This window comes from Hipposideros armiger, unplaced genomic scaffold (genome assembly GCF_001890085.2).
Source record: "Hipposideros armiger isolate ML-2016 unplaced genomic scaffold, ASM189008v1 scaffold_36, whole genome shotgun sequence".
Classification (NCBI taxonomy): Eukaryota; Metazoa; Chordata; class Mammalia; order Chiroptera; family Hipposideridae; genus Hipposideros; species Hipposideros armiger.
In genome coordinates this window covers 4990649-5006211 of record NW_017731386.1, presented here as the reverse complement: position 1 = coordinate 5006211, position 15563 = coordinate 4990649, and the positions used below count along the sequence as shown (strand labels likewise).

General features: G+C 42.7%; 1 protein-coding gene across 1 annotated transcript; it reads right to left on the bottom strand.

The window, feature by feature from the left end:
- Window positions 1–1340: 1340 nt before the first annotated feature.
- Window positions 1341–15541, bottom strand: TPGS2 (tubulin polyglutamylase complex subunit 2). Its single transcript, XM_019637906.1, has 6 exons — window positions 14822–15541; window positions 14391–14478; window positions 12202–12330; window positions 6231–6344; window positions 4479–4639; window positions 1341–3508 (listed from the first exon to the last, which is right to left on the bottom strand). The coding sequence occupies exons 1-6, from the start codon at window positions 14912–14914 to the stop codon at window positions 3278–3280; spliced, it is 816 nt and encodes a 271-aa protein (XP_019493451.1). The 5' UTR covers window positions 14915–15541; the 3' UTR covers window positions 1341–3277.
- Between the last annotated feature and the right edge of the window lie 22 nt (window positions 15542–15563).

Below are 15563 nucleotides of genomic sequence, written 5' to 3'. Positions count from 1 at the left end.
CTGGGGCCCATGACTACCACATGGAGCAAAGCGCAGAGTCCGAGCAGCTCACTCTGCAGCCAGGATGACGGCCCCTTTTCCAAGGTGTGCCGTGGCACGCTGACTCATCCTGGCTTTCCCTGTAAAAATATGTAAAGTAGGAAAGGATGCTCCGTCTTAGAAAAATGGTGTCTTAAATTAGGTAAATGTCCTTGCTCTTTGTTGAGTAGAACATGGTATAAAAGGGCTTTGCAGCAGAATTATTCTGAGAATGGTAATGTAAAAACATGCCATGCATGGCCTAAGAGAGGGCTGCCCAATAGAACTTTTTGTGATGATGGGTATGTTCTGTATCTGCACTATTCAATATGGTAGCCACTAGACATGTGATTGCTGAATACTTGAAATGTGGCTAGACTGAGTTTAAATTTTATTTGATTTTAAATTTCAAGGCTATCTGTTGTTATTCGGTACTGTATTGGATAGCACAGGTCTGAGAGAACACACCTCTGTATGTACTTTGTTGCTGTTTATTCATTTTACATACAGGTTTTTATGTGAAATCTGCATATAAAGTTGCTTTGTAATGTCATTTACCCCATCAAGAACTTGCGTCTAAGAAAGTCTGTCCACCCCTGCCTATACTGTGTTCTGAGCCTTGAGAATTCTTGTCCTCAAAGGAGAATTCTGTGCTTGATGTTGGGTGCTATCACATAGGCACTATTCTCTCCCATGGCATTCTGTGGTTTATTCTCATTTTGTGATTCCAGCATGGTGTCTTCCTTGGGCAGTTCATTTATAGTAGAGCCTATTGCCATTTTAATTGCTTTAGTTTCAAAACATAAATCTCATGAGTTTTTCCCTGTGTAACCCACTTAACCATGTTGTCTGAAGTCTTTTGCCAGGAGTGCTTCCTTCTTCCATCAGCAGGGTCAACTTCATGGGCGTGTGACCTGGGCAGGCACACAGGGCCCCACAATCAGAAGGGCTTCATACTTGGTTTAATGCTCTCCTGTCATTATCTTGTAGTTCTTAATTTGATCTTTGAACTTGTGTTTTTTAAGTGAAGTCTGATGAGGCAAAGGAGCATACGCAGGAGATGCGTGCGATATGTATGTCCACTGTTCCTTACCGCCCATTCACTGACAGCCTTCATGACGCTATGAGCACAGAATCCCAGTGGGCCCACCACGTGAGCGTTCAGATTCATAACACAAGGTAAGCATGTTATGGATAAAACTGAGTAAGGGCACTGAGGGCCCCCAAAGGCCTTGCTTCCCATTTCAATCAGACTTGATTTGAATGCAGAAAGAAAATGATGACATTCTAAGAAGCATGAATGACCATGGAACTCTAACATATCCTTTCTTATTCATGTTCCTTTCCTTTATTAGCCAACCACTTATGCTGAAAATGATGACATAGAAGAAAAGGAAAAAGTATGGGCGCTCCTAGTTTCTTTTTCTTTCAATCCTTCCTTATCATCAGTAAGTTGAGAGTGCTGACAGAATGTGTACATATCAAGAAGTGAAATAACAGTTATGCTAGTTTTGTGTTTCTATGGTTATGGTAAGAGTACATGCATACAATATGTATACATAAGCTATGAGATACAAATTGCATAATTTTGGTGATTCTGCATGAGTTCAATGCTCTTATATTTGCATCTAAAACTGTAACTAGACATTAAAAAGAATAAAATTAATGCTAATAATTTAAAATTTTAATATTTCTTTACTTACACCAGTATTAAGTAGCAAAAAAAAAACCAAAAACCAGAGAGACCATAGAGAGGAACAACATTTTAGTACGTTTAGTGGTACAATGTTTTCCTGACTTTTGAACCAGAGGTCCCACATCTTCATTTTGTCCTATATTTTAGGTAGACAGCTCTGCTTATTGCTCTGGTCCTCCCAGGGAAGGTCTCCTCTCTAGCATTTCCTCATCAGAGCTCCCTTCTGTCTACAGCCCTTTGAGGACCCCCTGCTGATTGTCACAGATTTGAGGGGCACCACTACTCTTGTGGCTCCTCTGCTGCTTTACTTGTGAAATCTAGAACTGAATCAGGACTGACTTAGAAGTAATTCAGGAGTTCCACAAGTACTAGAGGAAGGATATCTACCGCGATGCAAGATGACGTGACGTCTTAATTCCTCTCTAACCTTGATTTATCTCGGAGAAGCAGCCAAATGCTGGAATCTTTTATCTGGTGCTGCTGGTTCCCCTTTGATTAGTTCTAGCAGAAAAAAAAAATACTTTGGGAGACTAAATACACCTATTGTCCTTGATAACTTGGTCTCTCTCTGTACTTTTCTGCCACTCCAATTGTTGAACAGCTATGAATAGACAAAGCAGGTGGAAAGCTCTTGTCAACAGTGACTAGTTTTATCAACTCTTTATGAACAGTCCTGCAAAGCAATTCTTGGGAGTTTGATTTTAGATGGCTGAAAGTACAGCAGAATCACCTGTTCTTTAAAAAACAAAAAACAAGGATAATTTTGGCAATATCACAACACAAAACTGGATGCAAGATACTTTATAGGAAACTGATGATGAGAAACTTTATAGGAAACTGAAGATGAATAGAGTGATATTTATGGTGAAGGATATGAAGAATATACAACTGTACTTTCAAGAGTTTTCATGGAACATTATGACCCATCAAATTAAGGTATCAACGTTCTCTAACAAATTAACTGATCTGAGCGGTGTGAACATATTTTAATGCAGTGTTGTCCAACAGAATTTTCTGTGATGATGGGAATGTTCTATTATCTCTGTGCTGTCTATATGGAATCCACTAGCCAGGTGAATACTCACAATGTGGCTATAATGCAATTGAGGGACTGAATTTTTAATATGATTTAAATGTAAACAGCCACACGTGACTAGTGACTATCAACTGAACACTGCAATTCTACTGCTTCATGGGTCAAAATGGGTGATTTCTCTGGGGGACTTTTCTAATCACTGCTGAGGAGTAGGAGGGCACAGCTGGAAAAAGGAAATTTCTTAACAGATCTGACCTCTTAAACAAGATCCATAATTCTCCACAGCTTCTGGAGGCAGCGGGTGGCACGACCTGCTGCGGGGACAGGAAAGGACTCTTGGGGAGACCTGAGTATGCCCTTTAACTCCTGGCTAATCCTAATAGGAGTGAGAGGCCTGAGATTTTGGTCACTTGGATGGGAGGAGTCTATGGTTCCACACCCAGAATCCGAGGCGTGGGCCACCCCTGGGGCATCTGTGCGAGGAAGTGATCACGTGGGGCTGGCCGGGGAGCTGGAGGTGAGGCCGCTCATTTCCGGGCAGGGTTTCCAGAGCCAGAGGAAGATTTAGAGGCAGAGGGAGGACCTGAGGGTGCTTTCTGGCCACCTGCAGGCTGAACAGGCCCTTTCTTTTTGGGGACTAAGGTCTTGTTCTTGCTCTTGAACACTTTGCTGGGATCCAGCTTGTTCACAAAGGAGTCAGTCTCTTCCGTGAGCAGGTTTGTGTTGTAGGTGATGGGTTTATACATGTTGAACCATTGCTGTAAGGCAGAATTGGGAGAGAGGGTCAATTCAAAGGAGAAATGTCCTTGTTTCTGCTTTTTAGTGGGGATACGGGGTAGAGAGCTAGAGAGATGAGGTAAAGAGAGTAAGTTTTTATGAAAAACTGCCTTGGAAATCTATTAGCACTTCCTTCAAGTAAAAGTGATGAACACACATTGCTTTATGAGACCTCAGAGCCTTTAAAATAAATGCAGCATGAGAACTAAGACTCTGAATAAACTTCCTTTCTTCTGATCTCGTGATCCCTGAGCCTGGGATGCTAGGTCCCAAATCACCAGGGGACAGTGTCCTTCTAATTGTTCTGCCCTCAGACCCGCCACTGCCCATCAGGTGGATTTGGCAGGATGTGTAATATAAATGAGGCACATCCATACTTTGGGATACGCCGTGTCATTAAAATGGACAGCTCTCTATGTACTGATCGGAAACGAGCTCCAAGATGGAGTGTTAAGTGAAAGAAAGTGCAGAACAATGCGCTTGTGATTTAGAAAAGAGAACCGAAAACGGCGTGCACGCATGCTTTATATGCAATAGAGCACCTTGGTAAGGCATACGAGGAACTGTAACAGTTGCTGCCTGTGGGGAAGTGCAGTGGGAGGCCCAAGAACCAGGGGATAAGAGACCAACTTCCCTTCAGTGTTCCTGTGTGCAGGTACCGCCTAGCCAAACCCACCATCAGGCGTAAGCACACAATAAAATGTAACCAGAAAAAACTCCCCTGGTGATTCTGAGGCTCAGCCAAGTGTGGGAACCACTTAGCTAGGTCAGCATAAAGTGAGGTTGTCCACCTATACTGGAATCACCTGCTGTGCTTATTGAAAATGGTTTCTGGGCTCTATCCCAAACCTCCTGAATCAGATGAGGAAGCTGGGAATCTGCAATTTAAGCATTTCCTCAAAAGATTCTGGTGCATCCTACACTCTGAGATGACAGGTGGTCCTCCCTTACCTTGGCCTGTGGGCTAATGCCATAGTTGGTGAAGGCATACTGCCACTGGGGCAGGCCCAGGTGGGTGATGAGAAGGCGATAGTAGGCGGTAAAGGTGTCTGTGAGAAAATGCCAGTATAACGCTCTGTCCAGGAACCAGATCTCAGTGTCTTTCGCTAATGCTGAAATAGCAAACGAAGTAAATCAATGAGGGATGGCTTAATACTCTTTTCCTTTTATCTTTGAAGTTAATATATACTCATGGTTAAAAAGATTTGAATAGTAGGGTGGATGTAAAATATAAGGAAACGTTCCCTTTCTTCCCTTCCAACCTCCCAGCCTCATTCTCCACTGGCCACTGTTACCAGTTGGCTTCTTTGGTATTCTTTTACAAATTCTTCATCAGTCGGTCAACTGACCTACCTACTGGGCTTTGGCTATTGGTGCATCAGGCTATCTACACCGCACTCCTTTACTGTGTGGAATCAGCACCCCCCTCCCCCAGTGGGTACCTACTGGCATCTCAGCTTTTCTGACGGAGAGGAACTCTGATAGGAATTGGAAGTGCTGTGAGAAATCACCTCGGAGGAGTTCAGGCTAGCTCCCTCTCCTGGGAATCCTGCCTGTGCTGCTACGCGACGTTCTGGTGGAGCTGAAGCAGCACTATCCTACCAGCTCCTGCCTCATTCCCATTTGCTTCTGACCTTTCATTCTTACTGCTGTAGGCTTCTCCTAGTTCATCTCATGTCTAATGGCCGTAACATCTCCCTAAGTGGTCTCCATACTCAAGTCTTTTCCCCTTCCCAAACTGCTTGTGGTCGCATACATTTTCATTTGAATCCTGCTCTTCTTTTGCTAAACCACCTTAACTCCCCACTCTCTTCCAAGTTATGTCCAAACTCCTTGCCCTGGCTTTCAAAACTCCACATGAAGGGGAACAACTGGGCTTCTGGCGTCATTTCCCCATCCACAGGATGAACCATGTGGCCCAGTGAGCCGGATTTGTCATTCCCCCCAAATCAGTTACACTTTCCCACGGCATGGCTTTTCCCCAAAAGTCTCTTTGCTTGGATGCCCCCTTTACCCCACCAACACCCTCCATCCTCACCCCATATCTCATTCCTACCCATAATTCAAGATGTAGCTCAAAGCCTGCTTCGTAAAGACTCCTCCAGCTGGAGAGCATCTCTCCTTTCCCCAGAGGCAAGGTGAATCCTGGTGTACCTTCTCACCCCTTTCTATCTGGCAGAGTGCTATGTGAAGGAGGCTGGGCCTTGTCCAGCTCTATAGTTTCACAGCCCCTAGACCAAGGCCTGAACTGCTTTAGGGGGCCAGGTGGTGGCCACTGCTTAAGGGGCCAGAGCCCTTCTCTCTTGATTTCCCATCTGAGGTCTTAGACTGAGGTCTAGTAATTCAAGTATTTATTGCTGTTAATTGGCCTACATAAAGCATTATAGAAGAAACAAGTTTTTCCTGGATGCTTTTCTAATACATGAGCCTGCTGGAGGAGTTATAAACAGAATGACAATTTCTTTTAGTTTTTATTCACTTATTATCTTAATCCCATTATTTCACAATAACTCACAAATGATGATAGCTTAAAGACTCTATTAATTGGCCTAGTGGGGATGCTCAGAAGGTCTTGGCACCTACAAGAGACTTGATGGTATCTCAGGGGGCCAGGGAAGAGCATACCTTTTGTGTGATGGCTGGAGGGCAAGGTCAGCCAAGGCCATATCAAACTATAGGACCGTGCTTGTCAATGATTCTTACCTGGTTTTCCTTTTTTGTAGACAAGGCAAACCTTCCCATTCCCATTGCAAGGATCCAACTCAAATATCACACTGCGAGAATCAAAGTGAGGCTTCTCTGGCTCGTTCTCATTGGCTGCAAACCCAGAAGTTCATGATAATGTTCAAACATACTCAACTCACACTCATACTTACTAATCCAGCTTTGCTAGGATGAGAAAACCGGGCAAAAAGCCTTATCTTAGACATATTCTTAAATATTATTTTCAAATGTGGGCTAAATGAATTCTACACTCTAAATGCCCTAGATCTTATCCACGGCTTAGGCCTTCTGTCTGTGTCCCCCGTCGCCAATAGGCAGTGTCATGGAATCTGGGGGGAGGTGGCACGAGGAGAACAAACTGAGCTTCTTGGGAGTGGGACTACATAAAGCAGGTTCATCTGTATGACCTGACGTTGACATAACTTTTTTCTTTTTCTCAGATAACTGCTTTCCCCTCATTTATAACAGTTGATGATCTTTTGATTAGAATTTCTTTTCCTCAGTCTCAAATGTATATATTTAATTATAATGTTAACATTGTTATAATTAATATAATTATAATAATTATTATGTTATAGTTAATGCTAAATCTGGCTCAGTTAGAAATACCTACCTAGAAATCAAATATTATGAAGTAACAGAAAAAAGATAAATTATTAAATGTAAGCATCAGAAACCTTCTCTCCTGCTTCTTTCATTACAACTATTATGCAATAAAGATTAGTATTAGTGACTGGGTGGAGAGAGTTCACAAAACTAGGAGAGATTAGATAAACCAAACTTTATAAAATAGTATTTTTGATTTATATATACATAATTGTCATATAAATGCATAAATATTTACATTTCTAATTAAAAAGTTTTTCTTTTCTTTTTTTTAACAGAGCTGTCCCCTCCCCTAGAAGTTATACCTTCATATTCTTCTTGATCTCATACGGTGTTAGACATACATATAGGTATGTATTTAAATTTTGTAAAAATTATTTATTATATAAAAATGGAATATCACATACATTATATCTGAATCTTTTTTTTTTTTTAAAGATTTTTTTTATTTTTTATTGGGGAATTGGGAGGTGGGAACAGCGCTGGGTAATTGGGGGAAGGGGAACAGACAAGTTGCTGTCCTTTTGTTCTTCAGTCTAGTTGTAGAGGCTGTTGTTTCACTGGCCCAAGTTGGCAGCATCATTGCGCTCTTCCCGGGAGAGGCAGATCAGTCGCCAGCTTCTGGACGGCCGCTCACGCTGGCTGCTGGCTACACACAGTAGCCCATGGCAGCCCACTGCAGCAGTGGCTGCAGCCTACACCGTCACCGGTGACTCACGGCAGCCCAGCTCCAGGTTGAGCTGCTGTTCAGCATCTTAGCTGTAGAGGGCAGTGTCACTGTCCCTCATATGTGGGATCCGAACCAGGGCCCTCTGTCGTCCCAAGCCAGCTCTTAACCAACGCGCCACTCGGCCGGCTCTATATCTGAATCTTGCTTTCTGTGCAAAACCATTGGAAAGCCCTCTAAGACATGTGGCATAACTCTAATTCACTCTTTTTAATGGCTGCTTGATAGTCTGTGGGAGTGGTTGTACCCTCATTTATCCCATCATGCCCTACTGATGGGCATTCACCTATCATTATTCTGCTGTGAATTCTACAGTAATAATCTCTGTACACATCCTTATGTTCTGGTGTTTTCATTACTGGGATACCTCGTTTTATTGCACGTCACTTCATTGTACTTCTCAGATATTGCATTTCTTACAAATCAAAGATAAGGCCTCCACCAGCAAAAAGGTGACTCATTGAAGGCTCAGATGATGGTTAGCATCTTTTAGCAATTAAGTACTTTATAATTAAGGTGTATACATTATTTAGACATAAATCTAATGTACACTTAATAGGCTACAGTATACTGTAAACATAATTATTATATACACTGGGAAACCAAAAAATTCTTCTGTTACTCAGTCCTGTGAACTTGAGCTGTCTTCATCTAACTTGGCTCTTAGCTTTGTCTTTCTTCTCAATTCATGGAGTATAGTAGGTTCTGCTTAGGTTCCCCTTTTTATGCAACAGACTGGAAACTCTCTCAAGTAATAAGCTAGCTTTCACCTTGTTCCCCATCTCTCAGTTCATTCTCCTTTGTTGCCTGATAGTCAGAGTCTTGAAACCCATTATTTTATACACTTTGTCTGTTTTTGTTGTTGTCCCAGGTGGCAGGATATGTCTGGTCTCTGACTCCACCGTGGATGAAATGGAAAGTCCAGACTGTAGGATCCCACCAAGTTTCAGCAGCTCTGACTGATGCTGACTGGGATCTGCCCTCAGGTGAAGTTATAAAAATAGGGAACTCATTCAGTGTGGTTCCCTTTTGCCATTTGCAGATGCCATTCCAATTTCTGCTTGTTTTGGTTACTCTCCAGTCCTTTTAGGTAACTGTTTTAATTTTTTTTTCCAGAGTTTAAAGTATTATTGGCATAGGTCTTGATCTAATAAAAAGTAGTCTGCCATTACCAGAAGCAGTGAATATTTAATTTCTTTTTTTTTTTAATCTGCAATATCACTGTTATTGGTTCCTCACTGAACTTTTGGTTTGGTTTTATATTCATGTGTGCATTACCATATTGTTTTATATTCTGTACCTAATCATTTTACCCTTGGGAGTACTAGTGGCTCTCTAGTACCTGTTATTTGTGCTGGTTCTTGTTCATGGTGTGTTTTTTTCATATGCCTGTTTATTTTTTAGTACAAATTATTTTTTGAAAAATGATTTTATTAAAAAATATGAGGTGCATGCAGAATGTTATCTTCCTTGAAGGTGGAATTTTCTTTTTATATGAGAGCTTTATATTGACATATAATTCTCCTATCATACAGTCACTCATTTAAAGTGTGCAGTTCAATGGTTTTTAGTATATGTATAGAGTCGTGCAACCATTAACACAGTCAATTTTAGAACACCTCTCTAGAATGAAGTCCTGTTTCTTTCTGCCAGACCCCTAAGGAGATCAGTAATCTGGAATCAATTTAGTCCAATTTGGGGATTTAACATTTTCTGGGACACACAGATGATTTATACCTGAGCTTCAGTCCATGTGAAGAGTGGTTTCTTCTGGTTCATTCTTTCATCTAGGATACAGTGCCAACACAATGGGTAGGGTGGTTTTTATGGGTGTCATCATTTGTAGTTCCTGGACTCCATTTTATTTCCCTAGTCTCACATACGGGTCAAAGTCTCGGCTTTTCAGCAGGATCATTACCTCTTTTAAAAAGGACAATGTATCCCAGGGTTTGCTTGAAACTTTTAGCTTCCTTGGTGTGTAGAAATATCCTATCTCTGCCTTTTCCTTCAAATAGCATTCTTCCTATGTCTCCGAATTTTCTTTTTACAAGGACACCAATCATATGGGATTAGGGGTCCATCCTAGTCCAGTAGTCATCTTAACTGTGTAATTACATCTGCAATGAGCCTATTTCTAAATAAGGTCACATTCTAAGGTGCTGGAGGTTAGAACTTGAACATAAGAATTTTCAGGGGGGAGGGGCCACAATTTAACCCATTAAACTCTTATATCTTGTCCCTCTCCTTTCTTTTAGGTTTAGGTGAGACGGTATAATATGTTTTGAAATCTTCCTTGCACTATGTCCCCCTTTTTTCCAAGAGTTCTTATGTGAAAAGTATACAACACATTCCTAGACATTTATATTCTTTGTTCTTTTTTGTTATTCTGATTGGGTGTTTTCTGCTACCTTGAATTCCAGATTGCTGATTCAGTCTTCTGCTTCATCTAATCTGTTGTTGATTCCCTCTAATGTATCTTCATTTCTGACTAGTTCTTTTCTATGTTTTCTATCTCTTTGATGATCTCTTTGAGGTCATCTATTCTTCCCCTAAGTTCATTGAGCATCCTTATAACCAGTGTTTTGAAATCTGCATCTTGCAGATTGCTTGTCTCCATTTCCTTTACTTCTCTTTCTGGAGCTTTGTTCTGTTGTTTCATTTGGGACATGTTTCTTTGTCTTCCCATTTTGGCAGCCTCCCTGTGTTTGTTCCTGTGTATCAAGTAGAACTGCTATCTGCTGGTCTTAGTAGAGTAGGGGTCCTGTGGGGCCCAGTGTCACAGTCTCTCTGGTACTTGAGCTGGGTGCTGCAGGTGTGTCCCTTCTGGGGGTTGTGTGTGTCCTTCTGTTGTAGGTGAGCCTTGATTGCTGTTTGCACGTCAATGGGAGGGACTGACCCTTAGGCTGACTGGTTGTGAGGACTGGCCGTGACTACAGTGGAGGAGCTGCAGTGCAGGGGCTGACCCTGTGGAGCAACATTCGCTTTAGCAGGGCTCTGGTGACTGCCCAGTGTGCCTTTGGGTGTGTCATCTGCAGAGACAACTGAAGCCAGCCCCACATTTCAATGTTTATACTTTCCTTCAATTCTTCTAGTTAGTTGTTTGAGAATCTTTACTTTTTTTCTATAGGAATTCTTTGTGCTGTCTTAAATGTCCTTAAGTATTCTTATTCTTCTTTTTATTTAGGTTTTCATGTGTGTCCTTTAATAGTTTTATTTCTCTGGTTGTATATTCTGATATTTCGTCCTGATTTTTATTTCTGACTGCTGAGTCCCCTGAGAAAAGTCAATATTTTTCTATTTGGCTTAATGAGACTTGGGTCTAGCTGCTGAACTATCTTAAAAAGCAAGGATCCAGCAGATGCCAGAGGCCAAGTGGTTTTTATCCCCATGAATATGTAGGACAATGTGGTCTCTACCCCTAGCTCAGTCTTTTGCTGAAGACTCTTGAAATCATCTCTGGTATCCAGTCTACCTCTACTATTCCAGCCTAAAGGGCAGGGAAGACTCGGTCCACTTATTTCACAACTTCTTTGTCTTTTAGGGGTTAGCAAGCTCCAGCACACACATATGAAGTCACCGTGACCTTTTCCCCACCCTTGAGAATTCCACACATCTCTGGGTGACAGGCTTTTCCCAGGGTCCATCACTTTCCAGTCTCAGCTGCCGGACTCCTCCGATTGTCCAATACCTTGTCCAGCTAAAGGAGAAAGCCTTGCAACGGTTCTCTCTGCCAAGGCTTCAATGCACCCCAAGGCCTTAGCACTGGAGATGCTAGTTGCCTACTCAATATTCATCCTCCCTTTCTTTCTTACTTAAACCCCAATTCTGTTTGAGGAGGCAATCAATACTCCACAGCTAAACACTCCTCAGGTTCCCTTGCAGCTCAGGGTAACCCTCTGACTCTGTTCTGGCCAATGGCTATTGGGAGGAGCTTCTGAGAAAACTATTGTTTTCCTGGTAAAAAGAGAAAGATTTTGCCAAGGGATTCTGCCCTTTACTCTTGTTTATCTGCCTGGAATACAGGCTTGAAGCTTGGAAATAGAGCCCGCATTCCTCACTCATGAAGATGAAAACTATACCCAAAGGCTGGTGCACCGGGAAGCCAGAGGGAGACTTTCTCAAGCAGCTCCACTAGCCTAGTGCCAGATTTCTTGTGACGAGAAAAATAAACTCCTATGTCATTTAGCCATTGTAATTGGGTCTCTACGATATGTAGCCAAACACAATTCTGACTGACAGAGTCCTTACTTCTCATAGTTGCTCACAGCTTTTAGTAGCCATTTGAACTATTAGCCATTTCAATCAGAAGGGAGGAAGGGAGCGGCATTAAGACTGCCATGTTCCCAGAAACCTCCTGATACCGAAATGTTGAGTGAAGTGTAATCTGTAACATTCATTCATTTACCAACTATTCGTTAAGTGTCTACCATGTGCCTGGCTCTGAAATGGGTGCTAGAAACAAGGCATCCAACCCTGGCATTTTCTTCATGGACATTTCCTTTGATAGAGGCTGTTTTGACCTTACTCCTACAGTCCTGAGAAGCTAGGAATGGGAAGAGTTTGCGGGAACATATCACAGGCTGATTTCTAACTCAGAGCATGAGTTCCCCCAGGTACCTTCTTCTGTATCATCCTCCAGGTCTGCCAGAGTTGGCGCGTTAGGAAGTGAGTACATGGAAGACTGGTTGAGTTGAGTCAGTTTTGCGATGCTGTTAATTGCCATGTTGCCCAATGGAATGGTGTGCTCTATGGGAACATTAAAAAGGAGAATTACATGGAGTACAGCCTAGCTACCATGGTCATCAGTAGAGATTCTGCTTAAGTGATCTAAGCCCAGCTGTTGTTTGATCCCAGGGCTGAGGAATCTGATGGAAAGTGGAAAGAAAAGAATCAATGCACTACATTCTCTAAAGCACCAACCTTTCATGCAAAAAAACAAAAACCAAAAAAAACCCCCAAAAAACTGGGGTGATGGTTGAAGAGTCCCTACTGCATGTGTAAGGGCAGACTATTCAAGAAAATTTAAAACAGAGATGCTCAAAAGGAACTGGGAAATCTAGGGTAGGGGCCATGTATGAAGAGCAATGGACTTAAACATGTTTTTACTCCTCTTCACCTTGAATGAAAGGTTATACTTTCCAAAAAGGTAACAGTTTTGGTTATAACTGACCCCTTTTAGTCTTCTTGTTATAAGCTTTCACGATGGAAAATATCTCCCCCCACTTCATTTTTCCTTATTCCGTGGAGAGAACTTGGCAGACTTCTTGCTTGGGTCCAGTCTTCTGTGATTAGGGCGTAAATAAGAAACAGACAGACTCTACATTTTCCTTAACTATTATTATACAGAATCCTTGAAATGAAGAGTGCTGGACATGGGATGGCACACAAAGACTTAGACATCTGACTGCTAGAAAACTGGAATGGCTGAGGCGAAAAGGAGCTGGTGTATAGACCATGGAATGTCCAAGAAGAAAAGGCCACTAAAGAGGTAAACATCAGAAGATGCCTCTGCTGGTTTTTCTGTTACTGACTTTAGCTATCCAGTGAAAAATGGGGTAAGGATAGGAAGATGGGTTGGGAGGATTAAACTGGAGAAGTTATTGTAATAATAAGAAGGGACTCATTCGTAAAACCTTCACGAAATGTTTCTTTTCTGAGTCAGGCTTGTGAAAAGGCTAGCCTATCTCCAGGATGTGGGCAAGAGAGAATCTGACAGTCTAGGTTTTGTCTCCTCTCTCTGTTGCTCCAGACGCCAAAGGCCAAGTCCATGCTACAAAGGGGGGGGGGGGGTTCTCATACTGGCAACAAGAATGGTTTCTAGGCCATTGGAGGAAATGATTGTAAGCTAAAAGTTCATGTGACGTGCTCAGTAGTAAGCTATGAAGAGTGCCTCTGCTCATCTGTGAGAGAGAAATAAGAAGGTTGTGGCAATCACTTAAAAAGAGGAAATTCAGGAAACAAGAGGCAATGAAGGGGAGAAGTCTGTTCTGCAGATTTGCTGTGCAACGAAAGTTCCTGCATTCTCAGTGACAGCACGGAAGGTGTAGGGTGCTTCCCAAAGACCAGAGTAGATCTGGTCATGGAGCTGGAGTATGGGGGCAATAAAGGCCTCCTGGGGACAGGGAAGTCTGTGCTAAGAATGGGCTGGAATCCAGTGGCTAGATCAGAATTTCCTCACCTAGGAAATTTTACTAGTCTTCACCTAAATGTGCAGCACTGCCTTTCATGTCTATATAGTACCTCAATCTCTGACATGTACCAAGTTGTGAGTTACCCACATCCGCAACACCAAAATCTGTCCTAGACACATTTAATAACAACTGCCTGCAAACAGAGGCGGTTGGTGACTTAGGCTGAAGAGATGTGAGGGAGAGAAGGTCTGACCCTCTGACCAGAGCCCTGAGGTCTTTGCTACATTGGGAATGAAGGAAGGGAGACCCTCTTATGACCAGCAGAGGCTGTCACTGCAGCTCACCCTGAGGAGACTGCTCTGCGGTGGAGTCCTTAGAGACTTTTAAGTGTGAGGTGGCTCAGGATTTGTTTGTCGTGATTAATTTTTTTCCTCTTCCTCATTCTAACAGGAAGTTTCTATTGAGATTCCATTTAAGTACTGGCTAGACTCTGGCACAAGGCAGGGGTGTGAAGAATTGATGGTATATGTTAGCTTTGGTCACAGCTTCTGAACACTGCACTTTAAAAGAACCCAGGGAAACCATCCAGATTCAAAGACTCAAAAGTTGTAAAGGCCCTCAGAGTTGTCGCATCTAACCTCTCAAGGTTCCCCGACAGCAAAGGGGCTGACTCACCATCCAGCTTCACACTCCAGGTCATGTGGAAGCCATTGGTCATTAGGTAAAAATTCTTCACATCCTCAGGCAGCGCACAGTTATTTTTCTAGAGTCACAAAGCAGCTGAGTGTTAGGTCAGGGCTGGGAAAGAGAGCACAAGGCTATGCCTCAAAGCAAATGGGGACAGTAGTAACCCCAAAATAGGAAGACTGTGATAATTATCTACAAAACTGTATTGGAGAATTCAGGGTCAAAATGGCAATATAGAAAAATAAAAAAGGCAACACAGGAGACTCCTCACCTTACCCCCACAGACACCCAAATCTACAGCTACATATTGAACAATTCCCTCTGAAAGGAATTCAGAAACTAGTTCAATGACTCCTACATGTCAGGCAAACAAGAAAAAACTCACATTGAAGTGGGAAGGAAAGGCAGATCACACTCACCATAAAGCCCACCCTTAGCGGGGTGACATGCACTGGAAGGGAACTCACAACTCCTAGATTCTCTCTGAGGAGAAAAGAGTTTGGACCCCACATCTGGCACCCCAGCTTGTAAGACTTCCACTTTAGAGGTGGGTCCCCCAAACATCTCGCTCTGAAAGCCAACAGGGCCTGGGTCCAACGCTGTAGTGAGATGAGAGACAGTTCTTAACGGGCTCACGTCAACTCACTGTGGCCCTCCTTCCAGGGCCCAGTGCAGAGCAGACTGAGGTCAGAAGTTTTTTGGAGAAAGAAACCTATTTGCTTTGGCCTAAGGAGCAGGTTTCTAATTTAATACACATCTAGATGCCAAATGCAATACTCTCCAGCGACCAGGGAGGCCAGCAGGCGGTATCTTCGTGCTTTCCTTCTGCCTCATTCCAGATTGCTAGCATTTCCCAGAAAGGAGCTTGTGCATATACATGTCTGACACCGTGGCTTTTGCAGTTGCTGCCCATGGGACGCACCCCTTGATTGACTGGCACTGCCTGCTGGGCTTATATTCCTGGGTCCCACAGGACCATAACAAACAGAGTTAACAGTTCTTAAACCAGCTATTCTCCCAGGGCACAACTCTGAGGCAGCAGACTGAAATGTTCAGTCTTTCCTTGGAATAGGCTTATTTGTAGATCTTAAAAGATACAGCCTGAGGGTCAGGCTTATAATTTAGCAATATCTAGGGGCCAAATGCAATCCTCTCCAGAGA